This window comes from Rhopilema esculentum, chromosome 14 (genome assembly GCF_057945365.1).
Source record: "Rhopilema esculentum isolate cy_ngs chromosome 14, ASM5794536v1, whole genome shotgun sequence".
Classification (NCBI taxonomy): domain Eukaryota; kingdom Metazoa; phylum Cnidaria; class Scyphozoa; order Rhizostomeae; family Rhizostomatidae; genus Rhopilema; species Rhopilema esculentum.
Window position 1 is genome coordinate 4,271,681 of NC_142828.1, and position 26,938 is coordinate 4,298,618.

Genomic DNA, 26,938 nt, shown 5'->3' on the forward strand with positions numbered 1-26,938 from the left:
ATTATCATGGTGTAGTAAACGGCAGTGGCAATGTGACTTAAAGTGCAAAAAGTGAAATAAGCGAGCTCGACTGTATGTACTTTATAATATAATTCTGTTTATTAGGAGAATTCAAGAAATAAAATATTTTTTCCATGGAAAATAGACAATCGGACTTACATGGAATCATTCCAACGGATTCAGAATCATGTTTGAAGCTAAAGGTTCTTATGCTTCAAAATATACTCAAAGGCCCTAAAATTGCCCAGCACTTATGTTTTATACTTAAATTCTAAATTTGGCGATAATTGGAAACTTGAAACTACCAGTATCATGAACTGATTAACTATAAAGAGCACGGTTGCTTGATGACTTAAAAAAGAGCACCGAAACAGCAACGAAGGAGGAAAGTAGAACGAGGCCTATCCAATAGGCTAGGCCCATCCATACTTCTGACTTACAGGCGCTCACAAGTTTTTGGCGACCGTTCTTATCGAATGCCATGTATAGAGCAAACAGATGGACAACCACTGCATCAAAGGCCATACGTGGATCCAACCGAACAGCTGATAGGGTAAGTCAATTTAATGGCTTGGCTCTTACCCCTTGCTTAAGTCAATAATTGTTGGCAAACAATTTTATAATCCATGCCTCCATGAGCTCATCAAAGTCTATGTTTGCAACAACAATTATATGAATATCTCTTTGAGTGTAATTCATTCTAGCCTAAATAGCTGCCCCAAAAAGGCAAATGAATGAATCATCTGCAGGAGCATCCTAAGGACAATTCACGCGCGTGAAGATGTGGGATGGAGCAATGATTTGACCTGTCTTCTTATGCAAATTTTAATTTCTTTAACCATTTTTATGCTACAAATACTTTGGGGCCGGTATCATTTTTTCCTGTTTAATAAACACTTAATGCATACATATTTTATCTGAAATCAAACAAATTGTTGTGTGTAATATAAAGTTAAAATATAACTCTTGGGTCTATGACCAGATATACAAGTCATTTTAAAGTTATATTTAGCCATTACAAAATGAATATTGCCTCAAGATTCAATTGACCAATCATATTTCTCAGCCAGAAAAAATTATCAGCTGCCCTCATTTCTGAGCTTTCTTCATACATGAGACTCTCGCAAGGTTGCTGTAAAATTATCATAAGTCATGGTTTATTAGCAATGCATCCTGAAAGATATAATATTTGTCTCTTTTAGATCCTTTTAAGGAAGGAAAAGAAAGTCCAAGATACATTTGCTAGAACAAATATTGCAGCTGCAGGACGAAGGTAATTTGACCCTATTATTTTCTGCAACGTTGATGTTTTCAAATGAATGTTTTTGGCTCAATGTCACACATATGGAACTATAGGACTAGAATCATGCAATATCTTTATTTCTTGTTTGACCCAAAGAGCCCTTCAAGTCATTAATGTTATGCTCTTTGATGATTCTAGACTCCTTTGTTTTGCTTCCTATTTGTTTTATTCGACTTCCTGTATGATTTTGATATTTTGCAAGGTTTTTACTGCACTTTTTCGTGGAACAAAGCCCTGGGGGTGGAGGCAGATTTACAGTCTTAACTGTCTTTGTAATACGGCATGCAAGTGACAAGAAAAACTGCAGGGCTTGTCAAAAGCTACACAAATGGTGCTATACCAACCCCAGATGATTGTATTAGATCTTATTACACAGTCACTTACTCTATACCAGTGTTTCATCTTTGAATAATAGTTTTTAACTCTTTAGAATTGATCAAAATTTATAATGCTTTTTTTAGAATTATATGCAAACTTTGGTTCATTCAATACAAAGAAGAGTATATGTAAAATTTTCTGTGATTTTAAAAATGATATGTTCAGAAGTTGAAATGTTGCAAAAGCAATGTGGCTATCACCTTTGAGTTGCCTCGTAAAAACCATGTTTCCTTAACCAAATAATTGCTTATTTATTCTTGCTTACTTAGTGCACTTCAATGTTCTTTGTTTTCATCATTCTATCTACCTCACTGCAAGTATTCTTTTTGAGTCTGTGAGTCTGTTAAACATTTTTTCTCCAATGGTCTTTATAATTTTTTGCATCTCCCCATTGCTTGCAGTGGATTCCATGCATTGAAATTTGCTGTTTCTGGTGTCATTGCAACTGGTGCTGCTATTGGATCTGCAATTTTTTATGCTGGTAGAAATGATCAAATAAGGGATGACTTTGAAAACAAGGTCCCATTTGCAAAGCCAGTTTTATCATCAATCTATGGAAAAAGGGAAGCACCAGTTGTAGATTCTGGAGTGGTTGGAGATGAATTTGAAAGCCTTCTTCCATTAAAGAAGGATGGAGACTTTATTAAAGAAGTTACAGAATCAGTTTTAACAGAGGTAGGAGTTTTAACATACTTTCAAGTAGCCATATAGTTACAAAAAATTGAGGTAATTAGATGTTATGATATATTGAGGAATGCTCCTCACCCTCACCTGGAAAAAAGACTAGGAAAGCAACAGTTAAAATTGTAAAGAAACTAGAAAAACAAGAGTACAATCAAGACATTAGATACTAGAAGCAAAAACGGACAAGGTACAGAATGCAAAATGAGATAACAAAAAGGCAAGGAGGTATAGTTATATAATCTGAGCTATATAATTTGAAGCTATCTAATAGGATAAATCTCTTTGGAATAAGTCTATTTGGGATAAGATTTTCAAGTTTAAAAATGATGCCTTTTTAAAGAGTCTTGTGTTCTGTAAAGTTTGTTGGATCATTTTTTAGGCAGCCTCTTTATCTGGTTTACTCTTGAGTCAACATCTGATTGATATATATTCAGATAAAATTTTAAATGTAGCTGTAATATGAGCAAAAAGACTGCTCTTCCATTACAAAGCCATCAGCAAAAATACCATTCTGGGGCTAAAGATGGCATCAAATTATATTTGATAACCAAGAGCTGGTGGGGCAAGACACTCTAAACTCTGCTTTAGTTCAGTGTATTGATGAAGCAGAGATTTTTCATCATATCCACAGTGGGAATCATTATCAGGTTTCGCAATAGAATATGTTCTTTTGTTATTGCAGGACCCATCACAAGAGTCACATCATGGAGAAGAAGCCCTTTTTGGTAGGTTATATTAACCATGGAGCAACTATTGTTTGTCATATAGGATAACAAAGCAGTTTTTTGACTTGTGGGTTCACAAAACAGCTGCAAGACAGCTTTGTTTATGTTAACGACACCAATGCTTTGTGGTCATTAAGCTTGAACAATAGAGCAGAATTTACAGCTGTTCTTATGAAGACTGTTATTCTAACAAGCAATCACTGCTCTTGTAATTTATTTCAATAGGATCTTAATGTAGTGTTGATTAGGGCAATATAATGCTAATTCGTGGATTTAGATATGAGATTGCCTCAGCTGGATGATTTTATTGTGTTATCAAGAATTGATGATGTGACTGTGAAATGGCATCTGCAGGAGTTTGCTACAGACATCAAAATTTGCTACAGAAATTATCATCAAAGTCATTGGCTAACATGGGCTTGTATCTCTTCTTTTTGTTGACAATATTAAGGGTGTTTATATCTTATCTTCTGCACAGAGGAAGAAAAGGAGGTTGAGGTAGTGGAAAGTCCGGCACGAAATAACGTGGTTGTCATAACAACGATAGATGATCAAGCTGCGGTGTCATCAGTTGATCTCGATATCAGCAATGCAAATTCAAGAAAGGAGAAAAAGATAAAGAAAAAGAAGGAACCGAAAGGTGATTAGATAGTCCATTTAAAATTGCCCATCAAGACCACTTCTTCGAGAAAATGTGTAAAGGTTAAATTTTATGAAGTAAATGTGCAATGCATTCCTGTCAAGGTTTCAATTCATATTTTTAAATAATACCAAATAATTGTTGTTGGCTCTATCCTCATGGCATATTTTCTTTGATTTCTTCATGTAGCTAAAACCCCGGTTTCAAGATTCTTTCTAGCAGCGATGTAATTTGCAGGGCTCACTTTTGCCCTTAAAACACTTTTGTCAGGGCCATTCGAATCGTGGCGAAAAACCAAAGCCTTCACCACCAGTAGTTTCTCAACAATATTGATAGGAAAACTGCAGTAAAGATGCGAAATTTCTATGCAAAAACATCGTTATAGAAATTTGATCACCATAAGATTGAGAACCTTGCAAATCGTATTTTGTACAGCTTCTTCTGTAACATTTTCCATTTGCTGCAAAAAACAAAATGCAAACTTGTTTTGCGGCTATAGATAAATATTACTGCAATTTGTTATTTCAGTGAAAAAAACAAAAGAGAAAAAGAAGAAGGGTGCCGAGGAAGAGAAGAAAGAAGATCCTGTCGTAGAACCGAGTGACGAGTTGGTGGCCATTACTGCCGCTGGGATCACTGCTGCTGAAATAGTTAGTAAAGAAGCCTCAACTGAGGAGACGGTCTCGGAATCAGTAGAGGTTTCGTCAACTGAGGTAAGGATAAGATCTGCAGAATGTTTTGTATTGTCTACGATTGCCCAAAACATTTCTCGGTATTTTGAAAAGATCTTGGATAAGATGAAAGCAGGCTCTGTTGTGCAAAGTGAAGTTGAAGGTGAAGTGAAGAGAATCAATTGAAAATGTTGATAGGTGACATCAACAACTCTGTTCCACGTAGTATTTGCAAAATGCAGTGGATTTTGAATTAATATATCAACTCTTTGATTCTCACTTTGCTTGATTTGATGATTAACGTTTATTTTCCTTTAATAAAGGTTTTCCGATAGAAGTCGTATGTTTTTGGTTTTATGATCACATTATTCAAATAGCTTTTTTAAGCAAAATAGATTTTGGAAATGGTTCTTTTCCGGGTCATAGTACACACTAAAAGATCTCAGTTTTAAAACATGCAGATTTTTTCAAAAGGGAAAGTTTCTGGGCTGATCAGGCTTGATGCCTTCATTAATCCACTCTTATCCCCAAATTTTAGCGCTGTTTTGTCATTTCTTTCATCAAATCACCAATAAGGCTAGACGCAGTCTAGTAGAAATGATGGACTCAAGTCCCTTGGATAAACGGACAGTTTTTTCTCCTACGTTTTTTGAAATATTTTTTTACTAGAGCAACTCTCTTCATTTCAAACCACATCTCTTCTGGGTTGATCCAGGTTAGCCTTTGTTGCATTATATATAAATTTTTTAGGAGTTGGCACCAAAGGAAATCCTTGAGCAAAAGCTAGATACGGATGAAATCGCTAGGGTCAATGAACTTGTTGATCAAAGGGCAATGGAAGTGCTATTGCAAACATACGTAGAAAAGTTGCAGATAATGCACGATAATGCTGTTCAAAAATACACTGCTGCAACGGAACAGTTGCAGCAATACACGAGTCAGCTTGAGAAAGCGCTTGCCGTCGAGGAGACGGGAGAGGCATTCGACACTGAATGGAAGGCAGCTTCTGTTTTAGAGCATGCGTCACAGGTATGTGCGCTCCAGTCACCTAACATAGGGATTGGAGTGCTTGAATTTTTTTGGAACCTTTATATTTTTAACTCTATTTATTTTTCAATTTGACTATGATGAAGACCTGATCGCGTCTTTTAATCTTTATGGCAGCTGTTTTATATCACAATCTCATAAATATGAAAGATTTCAATTTTTTCTTTGGTTGTTTTGTTGTACACAGCCCACCCAGTGGTTATATGCTTTTCTCGGTTATAGGGCTTTGGCTAATTGAATGCGGTATCCTACCCCTGTTTCGATGTTTAACACTAAAGACTAGTGGTATCTTTTTTCTCAATCTAAAATAATTTGGTTTCATTTAAGTTGTTAATAGTTGTTTAAAAAAAGTTGCTTAAATATATGGTTACAGCGAATATCTAAACTTGCCTTACAGATCCAAGGAATTGGTTACAACTTACGTGGTAGCTTTGGTTATCTTAGGAATACGATTTATTTTTTCCTTTGCTTGCATCCACTTGTGGCAACTTGACTTATTATTAGCTAAATTCAACAAAGGACATATGGCTTGACCCAGGGTACCATTCAATTAAAATCGTGCTGTTTGGACTGATTCTTGTATTTTTTCCCGGAAGTTTCACAATCTAACTCTGCATTTTCCAGGAAATAATGGACGAAGCAAAAGATGCAGAACACAAATTGCAAGAAAACATTGAAGCTATTTATGAGATGATCAAAAGCGTCAGGAAATCTGGTCCTAGTGAACTGGCTGACTTGGCGCAAGATGCTGCCACGAAGGCCTCTCTTGACCTCATCAAAGTGACAGAGGATGTTAAGCAGTCCAGTGAAGTTCTCGTGAAAATGGCAAAGGATTACATGGTCAATAAAGATGCTATGAAAGAAGAATTTATCATGACGTCATCATCAGAGGAATTACCTGTTTATCAGCAGGAAAAAGAGGCTCAAGCTCCGTTGCCTTTTAAAGACGTTTTGCTAACTTATGCAATGAAAAAGGTGGATCTTTTGAAGCAGGAAATGGATAAAGCAAGGGCCGAAGGGGAAAGAAAACTCGAAGAGGCTTTGCAGGTTGAGCGTCGAGATGGAGAGGAGAAGACGCATGCGCAACTGCAAATGCAAGAAGAGAAGATCAAGAGGGAATACGAGGTTATTTTGCAAAAGAGGGTAAGCAAAATAGTTGACCAAGAAATTATATCATTCTTTTAGATTTAGTCATGTATGTTGTCTTTTGCTTTCATTTGACCGCTGGCTGTCTTCAACACATATGGATAAAAGCTATATATTTAGGGGAAGTAGCCTGCGATGCAGGCTATAGGGGAAGTGGATATAAAGATGAGACCATTTAAAGAATCATTTATCGTTCGCTGTACATCATAATAGAAAATGATGTTGAAAATCAACGAATTTTATTCACTAAATATCCCTATCATGCGAATAGTTTATATGAATAATGCTTATTATTTTTGAATATTTAGCATTCAAAAGGTTTATTTTTGGAAAAGTCTGCTGGAATATGTACTTTGTATAAAAGGTTCCTTAAACGTCTCTGTAGAAGGGCTAGGGAAATTGTTTCGGTTGGTCAACAAGTTATAGAATTATGCCGTGTCAAGTTGTCATCGTTGGTCTCAGACCTAAGCGGCCAATATGCCTCCAGTTATGTAAATTTGTAGCGATAAACAGATATGTCGATAATTAGCATTTGTATGTTTGCCGATATGTTTGTGAATAAATCTGGGTTGATTTCCTCCAAAATAGGAGGCTGATCTTCTTGAAGAATTTGAAAACGAGATCCGGAAACAATTGAAGCGCCAGTCTGCTGCACATAGAGACCACTTGACAGACATGCTGCAAACACAAGCTGAGAAACTTGCAACGGAGCACAAAGACAGGTTGGACGGAGAGTTGACCAGGCAAAAGGTGGTTCATAGTGACGAAATGGCAAAAATAGTTTCACATCTACGCGGTGTTGAGTCAATGATAGATTCAGTGATCGATGTTGAGAAGAGGAACAGAAAATCCCGCGAGTTATGGCTTGCTGTCCAGTCTTTAGGATCTGTTTTGAGTGAAGAGTTGCATAGTGGTAGAACAAAGGACCTCATGCCTGAAATTTCTGCCATAGCCAGACTAGCAGGTAAGACTTTTTTGAATTCATTTTCTAACTTAGCATGACAGTGTACGGTCAAGTTAAAACCATGGCATTAACAGTAGTGACAGCAAACCACAAGTAATGCAGAAAAGTGCTTGTAGGTATTATTTCATTCATTCATCTATATTGGTCCTAAATGGGTTTGATACATGATTTAAAGAATCACTATCATTAATTTTGCCAATTTTCTCCAACCCTAAAAAGGTGCGCACCAAAGGACTCTAATCATTTTAAACTCTGTGCACGTACCCCAAAAGATTCTAATCGTATTAGACCCTGTGCACGTTTTGAGATTCAATTATTGAATCGTGTAAATCTCTCCAATCTGGCTTTTGTGTTTGTTGCAGATAACAACGAAACTGTGCAGTTTGTCCTTGGAACGATACCAGAAATCGCCATTGTGGACGGGGTTTGCACCGAAGAAGGACTGAAAAGCCGTTTTGCCGATGTTAAAAGCATTTGCAAGCGCGTGGCGATGGTTGGTGACAATGTTTCTCTATGGACGTACTTGCTGTCGACTGTTCGTTCATTCGTTGTCTTCGAGACCCAAGCTAAGCGAGATATAGCGAATGATGTGGATCCAGAAGCAATCACCCCGTATGAAGTACTAGCTAAAGCACAGAACTGTATCGATAGCGGAGATTTGGAACTTGCTGTGAAATTTATGAGCTTATTAAAAGGTTTGCCAAGGAAGTTAGCCTCGGATTGGTTACGAGAATCTAGGGCATATTTAGAAACGAAGCAAGCATCTGACTTTCTTTTAGCGTTTGTGGCATCGGAAAATGCAGATGATTTTAAGGAATGAATAAATTTATGTTAGCTTAAAATGATTTGTGATAGTGCAGTGTTATAGAGACAAGCAGAACGTTTTGTGGTAACATTTCTGGTGCTGAATACGAATACTTCATGGGACAACTCCCAATATTTTGAGGCAAAGGAAACACTCAAATTGCTATGATGTTTCTAATATCTACCAAAGCCTTTCGTCATAGAAACTTCTCTTCTATCAATAATTTTTGATTGAGATACATTCCTGACACGCAAGGCCACAACTGCTATGTTACTTGTATTCAATCTGATTGCATATTTTCTGCGACTTCATGGAAATAGTAAATACAAGTCTGTCTATGTTGAATTCAAAAATCATCTGAAAGGCAACAGAGCGGTTTTCGAAAATAATTCCTGTTGGCTTTGCTTAGATATTGTAGTGAGAATTTCATCCGTGTGACAAAGTTCCAAGATCCTTCAAACACATTAACGTTTTCCTATGTTGCAAATTGTTGAAATCTGATTTTCAGACAATGAAATAATTTCGCTTAGTTCGTATGTCTATGTGGTTTAAATAATCTATTTTGTGTTTTGTTATTTGAAAAAGTTTCAAAAAGTTACCTTTTTTATTCAGTCTACTTGGTCTAATTCAACGTATCGATGGTCATTTCATTACAATATAATTGATAAAAACTGTAAGAAAATAACTTCAGGAAGTGAAAGAAAGCGGGATCCAGACTTCAACTGGAATTATCGACTTGTTACCATTAATCCAGTGTTTTGTACAGATAACAAGAAATTTACGATTTCGAAGTTACACGGATACGAGGTCTTCTCAGTCCGAGGCTGTGGCGGGAAAAGCGAGACAATATCACGTAAGCAAATCACAGCACCTGTGGCTGATGTCAGAATGGCGAAAACGTTTTTCAATTTAGTAAGTTTTTTCTAAGATAAGTTTGCGTTGTGTTTTGGTAAGACATGATTCTCGTATTCTGCATGATTCAGATCTGTGACGCCTAAGCATTTAAAAGATTATAAAATTGTTACTTCATGTTGAATTAACCTCCAAAGTCACTCACTGAAGAAATGCACCATTCGAATGTCATTTACTTTTGAAACTATGATGGCTGGGGTGTTTTTCAAATATTGTTTCAGGGGAAAAGAGGCAACTGAGCTTGAATAATTTGAAAATCGACCGAAACTGCTTAGCTATTCATGCCTGCCCATCTGACGACTGAAGGAAATGATGTTTCTTCTATTTAAAACAAAAAAACTCGAGAGACATCCCAGCAAGAAAATACAACATCATTTATACCATACGCTAATATACTTTAAAACACCCAAAGCAAACATTAAATTATCTTAAAAAAATGTTCTTCGCGTAAATAATCCATAAGAACTTGTCTCTGCAACTGCTCAATACCGATGTGACAATTTGAAACAGTCACCGAGTCAATAGAGTGATCCCTAAAACATCTAGTCAAACGGAACATTTAGCTGCAACGGTCAATTGGCGCCCAACAAACTGATCCGGAATTATCAAGGATCGATAGCGAAGAACGGGAGCCCGTTACTACTGTATTTCTATTCTACAATAACTACAGACGTGTAATTTCCCCCTAAATCTATCAGTGCTTTTTAATCGCTATTTACACGGAAAAGGAAAATGCAACACAAAATATTTTCACGCCAAAATGACATTTGCAAAATGTAACAATCACCAAAAAAGTTTATTTTAAAAACACACTGTTCGTTGTATTTTTATAGTAGAGTAAGGTTAACGCACATGGGAAGTTATCGATGAAGCCATGTGCTTATCAGATCTGGGTACGAGTTAGGATGCATGCAAAGATGCCCCTAATGTACTAGTTGATGTGGGGTTTCCTGGGCAGTCATTTAATAAGAACTTAAAAAATTGACTCTTGTAGAGTGGAATTTTGTACAAACGATCAACATAGGGTGAATGGGTAATCAAAAGAAACTACATATCATAAGCTACCGACATATTAAACATTTCTCTGCCTTGGTTCACGAAAACCTTAACACCATCCACAAAAAATCCATATTTACACGTGACTAAGAGCATCATACACACTGAGAAGATCGAAGCAAGTTTCATTTCTTCACAGGGCTGCCTTTGCACCACGGACTTTTGATGATATCGACTTTCTAATTGACTTTCGTAAGTTACTTGTGCGTGATTTCAAAGTTGCCTTATCTGATTGAGATCTTTTAAGCGGCGTTGCATTGGATGACCCTTTCTGAAGATTTTCCCCTTTGTTTTCTTTACCCGTCGGCTTTTTGGCATTTTTCTCTTTGTCTTTTCCTGGCAACATTTTGCCAGCAAGTCTTGCAGCAATAGACTCTTGTGAAGCATACAGTGACTCAGTACTTGTACCAGTAAATAAATGAGATGATCCGCGCGATCTTCTCATACTTGCGCGCGGCTTCAGTTTTTTGTTTGGTTCATCAAAACAAAGGGTAAACGCAACACTTTCTCGCCTAGGGTCACTGGTGGCATCAAGGACGCTTTCCTCCTTGATTCGCGAGGCATCGCCCCATATCATTTCCGAGCCCTGCCTAATCATGGACCGAGTGGAAATGTTTGAATCAGATTTAACATAACGCGTTGAAGTATCTTTCACATTAGATGCCTCCAATGTCTTTTCCATTGAATCCTCGCTGGCCTCGTTTTTGTGCATTCGCCTCATCTTTTTATTGTCGGGTTTATCAAAAGAAACGGTAAACGCGATGCTCTCCCGCCTCAGATCGCAGGTAGAATCTTGAATGCTTTCCTCTTTAATTCGGGAAACGTCGCCCCAAACTGAACCCGAAACTTGCTTCTTCATTGAACGCGTTGATATATTTGAATCTGATTTAATGTGTCGCGTTGACGCGTTTGCGAAGCTTGCCGTCTCGAACCGGTTTTGTTTTGACTGCTGGCTGACCGCAGTTTCGTTTGAAGGCCTCTTTCTAGTTTTATTTAAGTCCGTCAATGTGGTGTTATCAAGGCCATTTCGGAGAGTGGTTTCATATTCAGCATCTTTTGTGCTATTGAGTTCCTTTGCTTTGATGACTTCTAGTGGATACGATGACTTCAGATGCGGAAGACATAAAGTGTTTCGACGTTTTAATTCACTCATGCGATCCCATTCACTATCAAAGTTAGTTGGCTTGGCTGTTTGTTCAAAAGCACTGCTCAGGCCTTTGTCTTCCAAAATGTCCGGTTCGTCTTCCATTTGACAGGCTGGAAGATGAGGCACTGGAATAGAGAGAGTTGTGCGTCGCTCAGGCGGTGTCCTCCCTGCCATGTACAGCAGGCTCTTTCGTCGAGGGTTGCCAAACGAAATTCCACTTTGTCGACGGAGACTTCGCGTTCGCGAAAACGTGCTTCTGATGCTGTCAACACTCTCTAGTGACGTAATTGATCCTCCAAATTTCTCTTCTTCATTCATATTAAGAGATCGCAAGCTTGGTGATCTTTTTAGCGTCAGGTCATCGCATATAAGCGTTGATTGGTCGTCAAGACCTACAATCGAATCATTACCAATCGTGCCAAAGTCACATGGCAGCATCGTTCGGCGTCGTTTAGAGTGAGCAGACCTAATGTGCTCTCCATCTGTTTCGTCAACGGCCAAGCTACGAGAGTTGTTCTTCATCTCTGCTTCTGTTGATTGCAGTTTCGACTTCGTGAACTCTAAGTCATTCTCCATAGCTTGTATTTTCGCTTCATATTTCTGGAATTGGAAAAGGTAAAATTGGAAGAGTGGATACAACTAGCTACGATAAGTGTACGGCAAATCGAAATACGAATAAAAATAAAGGGATATGATTAAAGAAGGCAGGAAAAACACAGGTAAAAAGAGAGCTTGTAACAGCAAGCCACAAGTTTGAATGTTTCAGGCCCGGATAAAAGCAAATTTTCAAAATCGCCCATTTGCTATAATCTGGAATCCTGGTGATTCTATTTCCTTATTATAATTTTTTTAGACGTTATTTGTAAAGAGATCATCGATCCTTGTAAAACTACCATTTCCATAAATTCAATATTCGAATCAAGATCTCCCAATCTAAAATTCACCAATAAGAATCCCTGTAATATGGTTAGTTGTTAATTCATTTTTGCTTCTTTCTATTTTCACTACTGTTTCAGAAGCAATTTCAGAAGCCACATTATCGCGTTACTCAAATGAAACAATGCGGATACATAGTTTAATCTCTATTTGCAAATATCCAAAAACTGCATTCATAGAAATTCCCGATAGAACAAGCTAGCAATGTTTGAAGGCTACGTAAGAGCTTGATTAAAAAATGGTGTTCCGCTCCGTCAAAAACCTTAACAAATTTGCTACCAACACTTTTTGCTCAATACCACCACAGTACTTTTACCGACAAAAAATAGCCTTTGTTCTAGTCATTTCTCTCACATAATTCGGATATTCAGACACAATTGTTGCATTTACCTGTAGCTGTTCGTTCTTGATCTCGACTTCCTTGCTAACACGATCTGCCAAAGTCTGAAGCACTTCTCTCTCTTTTGCGAATGCTGTCTCCTTCAGAGACATTTCCTCCTTCATCTTCTCCTTTAGTGCATCAATCCCTTTCTCGAAGGCGTGGTTCGCTTTCTCTGCCTCTACCAGCCTCAACTGATAATCAATCTTTTCAGCTTCTATCTGGTTTCTCTCACGTGAAGTCTCTTCCAATTTTTCTTGTAGAGCGCTGACAGCTTCTTCAGATTTCATCTCTATTTCAGCGATTCGGCACTCTACAAAAAAGGCAAGAAATGCCTGAATATGTCTTATAGAAACATTACAATTAAAGAGACACCAACGCAAAATTTCGACCCCCCGACAATTGCAAAAAAATTTTGGTCATATGAAGTGGGGAAAAAAGTTCTACCGAAAAAGTTTTACGTGCTTCATATCACATACATGATGCGAGAAACAAGCGAAAGAAACCAGAGTGATTGAATTTTTGGTAACCAAGTATTTTTACGGTCCGATGGTCATCAACAAATAATCGATTGATCATGTGAAATCCGAAAATATTTGTGAAAGCTTTCGGTCGATTGGGGAATTCTCGGCACACAGCAAGCTTCTGCCTAGCGGTAGATGAAATTAAAATGGTTAATATAACCAAGAAAGAATTAAATCAGTCAAAATAGAATTTCGAACCGCTCCCAACCGACCTCTTCTAGGCCTACTAGGTATTAGATGCTAAACTTTCCCGTTATAAAATGAATAGAATGGTATTCAAACCTATGTATGGTAGAATTATACTACTTGCTAACCCTCATTGGTGAGACCTTGTCCAGAATAGAAAACGGTTTTTCCTCTTTCATCCTTTCTGTGCCATGTTCGTTTAAAATTAGATTGTTTTCAATTTTCAGCGAGCATGACGACAATCACACACTCGTTTAAATCTTCGGATATCGGCCTCCAGACGACCCGCGTTCGCAGGCACTCGTACCCTTGCTCGCTTCAACTTTCTTCCCCTAAATTGGACCCCCTTTCTGTATTCCAGACAACAATGAGCCTTTTTGTGATAATCTTTGCCGTTCACACAACAAACTAGAACGACGAAAAATGCGTTTTGGCGACGCCAATTTTTTCGCGTTGATGCCTCTTTAAGAAGATAGATAAATAATAGATTATTACAGACAAGCAAGAATATCTTAAAAGAGAACGCGCTGATGCAAAACATAGCGACATTCCCTTCAAAGATCCAATCTGCCAAGACATAAACTTCTCAAGAAAAATAAGAGAACAGTTTTTTGCAGAAAGTTTGTGAAAATGAAATCGAAAGGTATGGATTCTCAGATGTCTGAACTGCTTGAATTACTAAATAACTTACCACTATCTACAATTTCGTCTTTAAACTTTTGACGTTCAAGTTTGTTTTCATCTTCTCTTGAATCAAGCATGGAATTCAATGCTGCATCGTACTGTGTCTGGAGATTCTTGATCTTTTCATTCAATTCAAGGATCCTTTCTTTCTCCTCTTCTGCTTCTTGCGTCTTGATTTCGTATTGACCAACCAATTCCTTGCATTTGTTGTTAAGCTCTTCAACCTTCACCCGTAGAGCGTCAGATTCCTTGTCAACAGCTTCCAATTTAGACATCAGCTCCCCTTTCTCTTTTGCATACTCAGTAGTCTTCACGTTCAAATCATCCTCAAGATTTTTCATAAAATAATCTCTTCTTTCTTTCTCTTCTTGACCTTTTATGTTTAACTCTTCACTCAATTCTCTAGCGAATTTCAGTTCTTCTTGAAACCTTTGAACTTCCTCCTGGTGGCACTTCAACTCATTTTCCTTTTCTGTTAAGAGCTCTGCAGCACGTATTTTTTCTTCATCAAACTTTGTGGATACAGTCTCCAATTCTTCACGAAGACCAGAAGCCTGGTTTTCGAGCATCTCCATCAGGTTTTCTTTCTCTGTCTCAAAATTTAGTAGCATTTCTTTCTTTACACGTTCGTGATTTTCACAGACCTCCCTATGTTCGTTTTCAAATTGATCATATTTCTTCTTTTCTGCTTCAAGAAGCGCTTTAGTTTCTGATAATGTTTCCTCAATAGCCTGGATACCTTTTTCAGAATCCTGGAGCTGTTTCTCAGCAGATTTTTTCTGACTTTCTAGATTTTCTTTTACACTTGATATTTCTTCATCTTTCTCTTTGATGATCTTTTCAATTTTATTTTGCAAAGTAGAAGTACTCTCTTTCTCGATGCTAAGCAGCTCACTCACTGCTTTAAGCTCACCTTTAACTACGTTAAATTCATCTTTTAGAACATCGAATTCATTGAGCACCTGTTCTTTCTCTGCGTCATGCTTAGCTATAAGACATTTTACCTCCTCTCCACTGTTTTCTACAAGCGTGTTCATTTCATTCTTCATATCTTCAACACGGCGAAACTCTTCTTTAAGCTTGGTCTCTGCCAATTTCAATCTTTCCTTTGTGATAGATAAATGATTTTCTAACTGGTACTTATCTCCTTCTAAGGCTTTTAAATTGCACTTTTGAGTATCTTGCAATTTTGTAATCTCCTCTTCCTTTTGACTGATAATAAGATCCAACCTCTTTTCAAGCTCAAGCTTCTCCTGCCTTTCTAACTCTACCTGGTTAGCAATCTCAATTTTCTTCTGTCTCTCTTCGTCAATCGTACAAATCAATTTCCTGTTTTCATCGAGTAATTCCTCTTTTTCATGACTTGCTTTCTCGATAACCTCCTTCAGTCCTTCTCCATTTTCTGTTTGAATATTCTCAATGGCAAGTTCAAGCTCCTTCAACTGCTTAACCTTACTTTCTGTTTCTTCCTTCAAAGCTAATTTAAGTGCACTTAACTCCTTCTCCATCGATTTACGCTGTTCACCAAAACCTTCCCGTTCTTTGCACAGCGTTTCTGTCAACGATTTTACCTCTTCTTCATTCTCTGATCGTTGCTTTTCAAAGAACGACTTTAGATTCGCTGCTTCACTTCTGTCCGCCTCGTTACAGCGCTTCTGCTCTTCCCACTTAGCTTGAAAAACTTTGACGCTCTCTTTTTCAGTCTCAACTTGGTCGTCAAGCCTTTTCTTTTCAAGTTCCCATTTCTCAGTCATTTCTTGGGCATCTTGTTTCATCTTCATAGAAATTGCTTCTACTTCCCTTTTAAGAATCTCACAACTTTCCTCTTTCCTTTTAGATTCCTCGATTGCAGCATGCAGACTTCCTGTTGACTTTAGTAGCTCTTCCTTCAAACTGTTACATTCTTTGCTTAAATCACCCTTTTCCATATTATTTGACTTCTGAAAACTTTCAATTTCCACTTCACGCTGAGAAAATTTCAAGTTTAATTCTTTAATAATACCTGCATGTTCTGTTTCTTTAGCCTCAATAATTTTTTTTGCCTCATCTAGTTGCAGATTTAAACTTTCTTCTAAAGATATCCTTTCATTTTTCAACTGACTGATTTCCTTTTCGTATTTACAAGTGGTACTGTCCATCTTTTCCTTCACCATTTTCGTTGTAGCTTTCTCATCTTCTAGTAACTTACTCACATCATTTAACCTTTGAACCAGCTCATTTCTTTCGGTTTTCACACTGTCCATATCACTAATTACAGTATTGACCTTCTTTTCACATTCTGCCTCAAGCTTTTTCAACTTTTCTTCGATCTTAAGCACTTCGGTTTTCTTCGCTTCCAAATCCTCCTTACTCTTTTCTTCAAAACACAACAACTCTGCTTTACTTTCTTTAGCATTTTTCTCAATAATTACAGCAAGCTCAGCCTTTTCTGCAGTGAGTGTAGCGACCTCCTCAGTTCTTTGATGCAACTCAACAGTAACTCCAGAAAGATCTTCATTCATCTTTCTTATTGATTCTTCCATTTTCTCTCTTTTTTCTTTAAGATTACCAATTTCTTCCTTCTGCATCGACAAATCCGCCGCTGAGCATTCCATAAACTTTTTGTAATCTCCATTGACTGCTTCTAAATCTTTACGCACGACATCAAGCTCTGTGATGAGGGATACTTTCTCCTCCTGAACAGTCTCAAGTTCTTTAGTGAGGGCTTGGATCTTATCATTCAGCTGCGATTGATATACATCCGAACTACTTTTAAGTTCATCAAATTCAGCAGATTTTGCTTTGGTCTCTTTCTCTTTTTCTTCCACTGTACTAATCAAAACGGAGTTTTCCTTATTTAGCCTATCAATCGTCGTTTCAAATTGTTTTATGCACTGTTCTGACTCATTAGACATCGCATCGATTTTCTTTTTCAGGTTTTCAGTTTGGCACTGAAGATTTTGAGCCTTTTCCATTTCTGTGTGATGTTTCAAGGTAAGGCAATCGATTTCAGCATTGCATGTGTTTATTGTGCTTCTTGACTCCTGCACTTTCGCCTCAAGATCTGCAATCAACGTGCTCTTCTCCTCGCAGATGCGCCGAGTGTCTTCTAAGTGACATTCACATTTCTGAAGCTCAGTTTCTGTTTGTTCCACTGTCTTTTGCAGTTGCATGTTTACAGCTTCAACTTCACTTTTCTCATTCTTCGTCGTCTCAAGCTCATTTGCAAGCTCCTCTCTGTCCTTGTCAGCTTCGCTGATCTTCTGGTCCATTTCCAACCTGACAGAAAAGACAGCATGCTCCCTTTCCTCTACCAAGGCAGAGATTCGTGCTAAGAATATATCATCATCTGCTTTCTTCGACTTAAGAAGATGGCTGTGGGTTTGTTGGGCCTGTTTCAATGCAGCTGTTTTCTCCGCCATGCTCTGTTCCAAGAGGCTAAGGATACAAAAGAATAAACATCATTACACGAAAATTTGATTGTTAATTTGGTCACGAGAATAACTTAAATCATTAAGCGACAATTTTCGCATTATAAAAAACAAAAGGGATCGTTGATACCTATGCCCATCTGTCTTAAGGTTGAAAATTAATCTGTGACTACGAAAATCTTTCATTTTCTCTCTTTAAATTTAACACGAAGTAATTTCCAAAAAAATCTTCCATTATGTTTGATTTTGTTGTTCTGAATTTTACAAATATAATCTTTAACAACCTTAAATTTCACAGAATCCTCCACATATAATATACTGGCTTTTGAAATAACTCCCTCGGAAATTTCCGAGGAAAAAGAAAATAAATGGTAGCGTGAGTTATTAGGAAGAAGAACCAAACATTGAAAATCAGAAATCTGCGAACTTGTTAACTTTAATGGGGGATACACATTCAACGGACGTGAGGAGGGCTAATGAAAACAAAGGAAACTTAAGCACTTCACCCAAACCCCTCCCTGTTTTAATGTTTTTTGTGATGAAGGTTTTCAAAGCTCAGGGGAGGGGGGGGGGTGGAGAAAGGATACACCCTTTTATGCCCTTTCAAAGTCATTGCTTGTTGTTCAAGAAAATTTAGCAGGCTCTATTCGAATTTAACATAAGTGCTCTAAAAATGAAGACCTATTCAGCAAATCAACCTGATAGATAATTTTAGAAAAATGAGATTCAGTTTTGTGAATTCTGAATTAAAACAAATTTTATAAAAAATAGTCTTTACAACTGAATCTACGAAAAGAATTCTAACCTTATTTTCTTCTGGAAATCTTCTTTTAATTTGTAGCAGTCTACTTCGTGTTGCTCTTCAATTCTCTCCAGTTTTCTGGCAAATTCGCTGCATTGATCTTTACATAGCTTTTCAAGGTCGTCCTTGGCTGATTTGATGTTTGTTACTTCAAGTTGTGCATCTTGTAGCTTCATTTGTTCTTCATGAAGTGACCTGGCAACATTAGCATGAAAATATCAGAAACTCATAACTACAAATTAAATACAAAAGCAAACATAGCCTTGTTGAAATCCTTTGGGGAAGTCCCTAATGGCCACATTTTCCCAACAGCTCGGGCCTCCGAGTCTGAGAGAGGGATGGAAATTGTTAGAGCTATGAAATGTTCGGGTTATTAGAGTGTCGAAAGTACTTTAAAAGGGTCAAAGGGAATGCAAGAACATTTCGAGTTAACGAAAACTCGAGTTAGCAAAGGTTTGAACTATCAGACATTCGGGTTATTGGGATTACATAGTAGTTTATCTCACTGTTGCATTTTGACATTGACATTGTTCCTTATTTAGATGCGTTGTTCAATGCCACTTAATTCTTCCCCTTGATAAGTCAGCACAATAATGAAATTACCCAACATTGTAAGAGAGGAGAGGAGAGGAGAGGAGAGGAGAGGAGAGGAGAGGAGAGGAGAGGAGAGGAGAGGAGAGGAGAGGAGAGGAGAGGAGAGGAGAGGAAACAGCCTTGAAAAACTGGGAGGGTTTTGTGTTGGTGCTTTAACAATGTGTGCAAGTAATGTAGCGGTCAGTCGAACAAAAGAAAGGATATAAGTTTTAAAGACAGGAAATGATAAACCATAGCTATCACTATTTACATTTCAGATCCGCATATTTTGAACAAAATGTTCTACAGAGGCTTCTAAAAATTAAGTAACATTTGCTGCCTTTTCAAGTTCAAAAGTATCTATATTACTTTAAGCGTATCATATTACTCAAATGCAACTGATCCTAATATTTTGGCCTGTTGATCTGTAATCAATCTTAAACACAGTAAATGATCCGGCAGCAATCATACCTTATTGACAAATCTTTCTCCTGCTCCATCTTTACATGTAGTTCTTCTTTCTCCCGTTTCAAAGCGTCACTAGCATCCTTAATGATTGACATTTGTTCTTCCATTTCACTGATTGTCGACTCTTGTGCCGATATTTTCAACATATGCTTCTCTTCCCTAAAACAAAAGCTTCATGAATAGACTGTTCCCTCTCTTTACTATGATTTAAAAATTAAGTGTGAAGAAAGAAGACCTCAAGGCTACTGTCTTCAAAGAATAGAAAACGTGCGAAGAAAATGCATGAGAGGAAATTCTTCACATAAATAATATTTATGTAACAGTACCTCTCTTTAGCATCTTGCATGTCTTTTTCAAAAATACTTCTCAGTTCACATAATGCAGCATCTTTTGATTCCAGATCATTGCTCAAGGATACATTGGTCAATTTGTTTTCATTCAGTTCATTCTTCAACTCCAATATCAGCTTTCTCGCGCTCTCGTGTTTCTCCTAAAATCAACATTATCGATCAATATAAAAAATTCAATCATAATCACAAATGCAATCATTATCACCAACGAAATCATAACAATCATTATCACCAATGAAATCATAACAATCATTATCACCAATGAAATCATAACAATCATTATCACCAATGAAACCATAACAATCATTATCACTAATGAAATCAAAACAATCATTATCACCACAATCATCGCAGTTATAATTACAATCACACTCACAATCATTGACAAAAATGAGTTAATGGAAAACCCATACCTTGGTCAAATTCAGCTCTTCAGTAGACTTTTTGAGATCTTCCTCGAGTGTAACTACATATATCTCACTCTTCAAGCATTTCTGATCATCACCAATTACAACTAGAAAACAAAAACGCAGAATAATTATCATATGCAGTAAACTAGGTTTAGAGATAGTAAAACTATGCATCTAAGGTATTTTTGTTTCCCTTTGCCTGAAGATCAAACTAAGCATAGAATACAGAGAATGAACTTAAACTACAGAGACTATACTACAGAGACTAAGCTGTACACCAAAACATGTACAACTGAGTCTTTGTAACACAAGTACTCAGTATATTAGACAGGTTCACAGTTACTTTCGTTCATTCAAAATATAAAATGTTTAGCAGTTATCAAAAAACGTACCAAAGGCATCCTCTTTGTTATTTGGTTCTTCAAGTTTTTCTTTTAGAAAGCCGATATGATCCAGCAGTTCTTTGCATTGCTATAAGAAAGTCAAAGATTACTGTTAGGCCATAAGGCAAGTTGCAGCAGTACGTCTCAACAAAACCAATTTTACCGAGTTTGTTCTTTCTGCATCACCGTGTCTTCAAGAGATAGTCACACCGGCGGGGTGGCCCAACATCACACGTACTATCTAGAAATGATTTTTAATGTGGTAGATGTTTGCCTTTTACTTTAGTCAATGGGATTTCGACACATTTCAATGGTTCTTAAATAAAAAAAAGCTTCCTTTAGTACAAAAGGGTGACTTTGGAATCAAATTTGTGGCCAGGCTTTGAATTCGAGAAGATACACTTTATCGGTCACTTTATTAAGTGTTGTATTTGGGTCTTGCAACCTGATCCTACCTGATCTTTTTCTCCAACAACTCTTCGAAATTCTTCCTCTTTTATTTCAACGCTATCACAAAGCTCAGCATTTTTTATCTTCAAAGCATTTTCACTTGATTCCAGTTTATCCATTTCCTTCCGAATGCGATCCAACTTTTCGGTCTGCAAAAGATTTTTAGGTACTTAGAGCATTCTTGACTATGATAATGAAACATTGATTGGAGTTTGTCTCTTTAAAGAAGTCTAGTAGTATATTGTGCACAGGAGGGAAGAGATCCCAAAGAAGGATATTAAGTACTTTATATATACCAAGTAGTTTTCTTCTTTTGATAACAAAAAACGATTTCTTGACATGTCTCTAAAATGTGATACATCACAAAAAAGAAGCAAGACTTTTTAGAGGCAACAAAATCAGATACTTCCTTTACGATACTGCCTGTCGGTCCGAGTAATTAGTGTCGGTAGTTCGTTAAAATTCTATAAACGCTTTGCAAAGTTTCAAGAAGTCAAAACAGCTTGAAATACAAAAATTACGAAAGATATTATGAACGCAGAAGTTTGTTTTCAGGTCCAAAATTTCTCTGGAGAGGGGAATGGGCTATTTTGATTTTATTTGGTGCAGTGGAAGACTATCAAAATTTATTGCTATAAAAATAATGATTGACCAAATCTAAGCGTTGTCAAGACAAATAAGTCAACAATGCCACCAACCTTTTCTTGAAGTTCGGCCTCAAATTGTGTTTTCAAGCTGGAAACTTCACCAGAAAGGAGTGTTTTCTCTTCCAATGCTTTAGCCAATCTTTCATTGACCCTGAGTGATGAAAAATTACAGCAAATATTAAAATGGAAAGTCGGGGAGATCTCTGTGTTTGAATGGGAGTCGATATCTGGGCATCAGAATGAGATGAAATGAAGAAAAAGAAATGAAGATGCAACGCTGGCCAAATTCTCTTGTAACACTGTCTCAGCCACACCTATGACCTCTCCAGTTTCAAGTGAATTTGGTTTACTCCAATGTTATGAAACTGGTTTGAACGTAACTTGCATGATATTGGTATAAAGGATCCTCGTTGAGTTGAGGAGAGGGGAAGCTTTGGCAAGAAGCGATGGTGAATACAAAAACAAGGTGGCTTTTGACGAAGTGGACGGAAACGGTTGGTTTCAAGGTCTTTTTGCAAGCACCGTACTTTACATTCAACTTCTGCTTTCGGCTGTTAGATGCATATCCTTCCAGCAAAGGTATATCATTTAGAGCTATTTCCCAAACGAGAGTTTTGCAGGAGTCAGACTTTTGTTAGAAAGCAAGTTGCGTATGGGTTTGTCTCGCATATCTTTAATTAAGTAGGTTGAAGTTACAGATTGCAGTGCTAAAAATCTGCTAAAAAGCACCTATGAAATCAATGCATGTGGTGCAATAAAGGAAAACAAAATGGTCATAATATTACCTTTCAATGATATTTTCCTTGGTATCCAACTCTACTTTTACCATTCTGAGAGACGATACTTCATCTTGTAATCCAAGGAGAATTTTTATCCTTGAATTCAAATCTTTATTCATGCTCTCTACAAATAATTAAAAAACAAAAAATTCTTACATCAAATCGATTCTTAAAATTTAATTTGAACAAATATTACATACATGAAAGTATCTCTACCTAGCAACTGAGAAGATGGAGGTTTTGCATAGGGTTTGCAAGATTATACATACCGAGTACTTCGTTTTTCTTTTTAGATTCTTCTAGTCGATGTTCTAGATCATCAATCATATGATGCTGTGTTGCAAGACTAGAATTCAGTCTTCTAATTCTCACATTTAGCTTGTTCTTTTCAAACTACAAGTAGAATTACATAGTAGTTTATAAGTAGTAATTAGCGTTGCGTAATTATCTAAAACTATAAATTCTCTTAGAACAAGAAGTGTGTCTTTAGAAAGTTCCTAGCAAAAATGTTTTGTACTGAATTGAGTCTTAACTCCTCCCCTACCGAAATTTGATTTTAAGACTGTTTTGGCAGCAAATAAAATGGATAAACTTAGGCGGCAGCAGGAATGGAAATTTTCTTTTGACCATAAGAAGGCCACTGTGAATAATTGGGCAACAGAGAGACTGAAATGTGAAGATTTAAATCTAGATAGACACAAGAAAGTAGGAGGGAGGGCTGGGGGCCAGGGGCTACAACCTCTAATTATTACCAGATTGATTTATATTTCCTTCATAACAAAGAGCTAAACGGGAAGCAACTGAATGGACAGCTCTGTAATACAAATTTAGTTCTGATGACAGTGTGATATGTCAATGAGCTGTGTTGAGCTGCAGTTATGAAAGCATTGAACAGCACCTTGCTACATAATCACATTTTATTATTTACATAATGATAGAGAAGCAAAACACTAAATATAAAAAGTTAATAAGTCAGATGATTACCAGTTCTTTTCTATCAACAACTCTTGGTGATCCAATTAATCTGAAGGGTGAATCTGCAGCAATTGATGAGCTATGTGAGTTGTTGCGTACATGACCATTAATAGCTGGTGAGCTGACAAAGCTTGCGAATGGGGAATATGAATAGCCAGGAGAACAGATAAAACTTGAAGGTGACTTGATTAGTAAGGATTCTTCAGCAGTCACTGAAAATTAAGTATTTATAACACAGTTAAAATCAATCTATAGTCCACACAGAAAGTCACATTTATTGATAGCTTAGTCAACCAATTATAAAAAACATGTTATTCACAAATTGGCATTAATAAGAAATTAATGGTTTTATCTTTTCCTGCTAAAGAAGTTACACAGAGGCTCTTAGCAGGCATTGCCATGAAAGAATAGATCTAGCATCACTAATGGAACAGTATCAATATCCTATCACCATTGTACCAATATCAAATGAAATACTCAAGATTTCAATGAATTCTAAAAGCTAGAGAAATCATACAATTTTGATTCTGACATGATAATTTTTAGCTTAAGTAAGGCAGCCTACCGGCACTGCATAATGCTTCATGCAGGAGCTCGCCAAGATCTCGTTCTGGTGGTCTCTCATTTACGGCTGATATAAGACACATAAGATTCATCTGATATGCTTTTGATAATGTCATTATTGGTTCTACAAATCCATGTACACTTTCTGAATTGACAGCAGCAACAAGAGTAACTGCCAGTAACTGAAAGAAAGTAAGTCAAAGGTAAAACAAATTCATTTGGATTTCTCAAGAATTGCTTTTTGGATATTTGCGATTTTATCATCAGTGATGGCAATGGCCAATTGCCATTACACTTGATGTTTCAATCAATCTGTTACTGACCAAATGAAAGCAAATATTGTTTTCATTTGTGAAAATTTAAATAGTGTGAAAATTCAAATAGTGTGACAGGCCCAATCATTTGAGGGAAGCCATAGCTCTTTATCCCCTCTAGGCTCTCTTCAAATGCTGTACGGAGTTAAAAATTGCTCTCTTAAATTGCTCTAAAAGGTGAACTGCTGGCCTTAAAATCAATTTTTCCTTTGTTTCTATTTTATTTATCCACACATATCTTACCTAGAAGTTACTACAAGAGATGTTTACTTCTCCCCTGCTAAAAGGATTGAATGCAGACAGAAATAAGGTGCAATGAATTTTGATTGGCCATACTTGCCAGAGGTCCATGGTTTAGATCAAAGGACTAAAATTTATTTTTCTGTTGTTGTTAAAAGACTTCAGAACCTAATAGGAGTGCAAATTAAAGATTTTCAGAAGTTTTTGCAAAATAGACAAAACATTCTACAAATAAAATGAATGCAAGGAATTGAGCAAACACATCTTCTTTCAAGTATTGATATTATATCTACCTTTGCAGTCTCAAAATGATTTCCTGCCAACACTGCCGTTTTGCTAACTGCATCTCTTAGATCTTTATACAATCCTAAAACAGGAAAAATATGGGCTTTCAAAAATCTTTATTCTTCCAAAATAGTTTTTAAAAAATGGCAGTCAACTTTGGTTACCACGACTACATTTATAATCACCTCCTAATAGTTATTGCCATATAAAATTCAAATCGAAGCATGCAAAACATTTAAAATATATTTAGAACTTTCCTCTATACATATATTTCCAATAATGTTTTGGGCAAGACTACTTTTTTTAGAGTCTACTTTAAATCTAGATAGTTATCTTCAAATTGCCAACCAAAACATCCATTTTAACAAGAAAAGAAAGAATAGGAAACTGACATAAGATAAATAGTTGTGAGTTGGCTCACAACAAATTGCTACTGAGGGAAAACCTGGAATGTCATTTAAAAAGATTCTGAACACAGAAAGCCACCTGATAGGAAATACCATAAAAAAATCAGAAACAGAGAAGTATTTATCAAATCAGTAATTTGGTGTATTTACCTTCAAGATATGTGAAAATACATTCCAGTCTCCCAGATGGATCATCTGTGTATTCGTCTGTCCAGGAGTCTTTATCGCTTTAAATTTGATGATGTTAGAAAATTAATTGAAATAGTTTGTAAGATTGGCATGTATTTGGAAAAGTTTCTTGAAATGGAAGTTTCTCACAATCTTCTTAATATAAATATATTATATCTTATTTTCTGATTTTATCTTTTCTATGTAAAGTTGTCATATAGGGACTTTAATTACCAAAAATTATTGTTTTCCTATAGCAGAAAAACATCATAAGTAAGTCTATGATTGACTTGGACTGTCAAATCTATAAAATCAGGTGCACCTCAGTCTCGACGTTTTCCTCAGTCTTTTAATGCGTAAGGGTCTTGTATTTTACAATTTCATTTCAAATCCAAATACACTGCTTACTATATAAGCTCAGCCTAAATGTGATGATTAGGAGAATGAAAAAAGGCAAAGATTTAAAAGACAAGCTGCTTACACAAGTTTAAGAATGTCCAAAAGAATAACACCATCATCGAATAACCCAAAAGAATTGATTTTTGGTTTATCCAGAAGTATTTGAACCTAAAAACACAAGAGAAGAATTAAAAAGATTTTGTACCAGGACAATGTGTTCAATTTGAAAGTTTAAATTGTTGAAGGAGAAGCAAACAATTAATGGAACCTTAAATAAAAAAAATGAAAAGACATAGATATATAGAAATATTTTCAACATTCTTTCTTCGCTTGTAAAAATGAAAATCTATATACCAGAAGTTGTCAAAATGTATTGCAATACAACCGAGTTATGATATATTTGCAGGCCTATGTTTTACATGAGTCTGAAAATTGACAAAAATGGTGAGCATGAAAATTTAAAAACGTTTTGAAATTTTGCAGCTCCAAAAAAGGAAAAGTTGTGCACATATTCGGGATTTGAAACAAACTGTTCTCTAAGTTTATCTGAGTTTGCTTGGCTAACAAATAATTTTCCGATTATATTACTATGAGTGATTTTTCTTATTCATCAATTAACAGCATTTATGTCGTAATAATGTTAAAAGTTGAAATTGATCCTGAAGTCGGACATCGAACTTGGATGTTTACATTGTAAAATAACATTGCAGAATTTAAAATTTATTGTTGTTAATACGATCTGAAATCGATATAAATATTATAAAAAAGAAAGGAAATTGCCAAGTTGCAAATATGTAAATCTTCCACACAAATCACCAGTACTGGTAGTAGTATATTTTGGCGGCATAACAATTTCCATATGCATACGCTGTTTTACATTGGAATAGGATTCTTACCCATTTGAAAAGTGCTTGGGTCTTTTGTTTATCCATCTTTATGGAAATCGATTGCAGTTTATTTGAGCTAGGCGATTTTTCTTACGAACGAATACATAATTTTAGCAAAAATAGGCAGCCATAAACATACAACCGACGATCTGAAACCTTTGCGCACTTTCGTTCGTTTTTTTGAACTTACCGAACAAACGCGCTGACCAATCAAATTCGTCTGTTCAGTGTCACAGGGAT

The 26,938-nt window shown here is 36.4% G+C and overlaps 2 protein-coding genes across 2 annotated transcripts; one reads left to right on the forward strand and one right to left on the reverse strand.

Moving 5' to 3' along the window:
* The first annotated feature begins 393 nt into the window (after positions 1 to 393).
* LOC135696203 (uncharacterized) lies at positions 394 to 8,378 on the forward strand. The gene is made up of 10 exons (XM_065215507.2): positions 394 to 553; positions 1,203 to 1,273; positions 2,083 to 2,356; positions 3,048 to 3,090; positions 3,569 to 3,730; positions 4,259 to 4,443; positions 5,152 to 5,430; positions 6,073 to 6,591; positions 7,183 to 7,558; positions 7,921 to 8,378. Exons 1-10 carry the CDS (start codon positions 482 to 484, stop codon positions 8,376 to 8,378), a joined length of 2,439 nt encoding a protein of 812 aa, XP_065071579.2. The 5' UTR covers positions 394 to 481.
* On the reverse strand, positions 6,176 to 26,874 carry LOC135696200 (uncharacterized). Its single transcript, XM_065215503.2, has 18 exons — positions 26,708 to 26,874; positions 25,894 to 25,979; positions 25,395 to 25,471; positions 24,846 to 24,919; positions 24,000 to 24,180; positions 23,444 to 23,646; positions 22,729 to 22,852; positions 22,466 to 22,583; positions 21,732 to 21,831; positions 21,039 to 21,182; positions 20,593 to 20,671; positions 20,204 to 20,304; positions 19,767 to 19,930; positions 19,444 to 19,599; positions 18,403 to 18,594; positions 14,195 to 17,604; positions 12,805 to 13,106; positions 6,176 to 12,078 (listed from the first exon to the last, which is right to left on the reverse strand). Exons 1-18 carry the CDS (start codon positions 26,741 to 26,743, stop codon positions 10,465 to 10,467), a joined length of 7,161 nt encoding a protein of 2,386 aa, XP_065071575.2. The 5' UTR covers positions 26,744 to 26,874; the 3' UTR covers positions 6,176 to 10,464.
* Between the last annotated feature and the right edge of the window lie 64 nt (positions 26,875 to 26,938).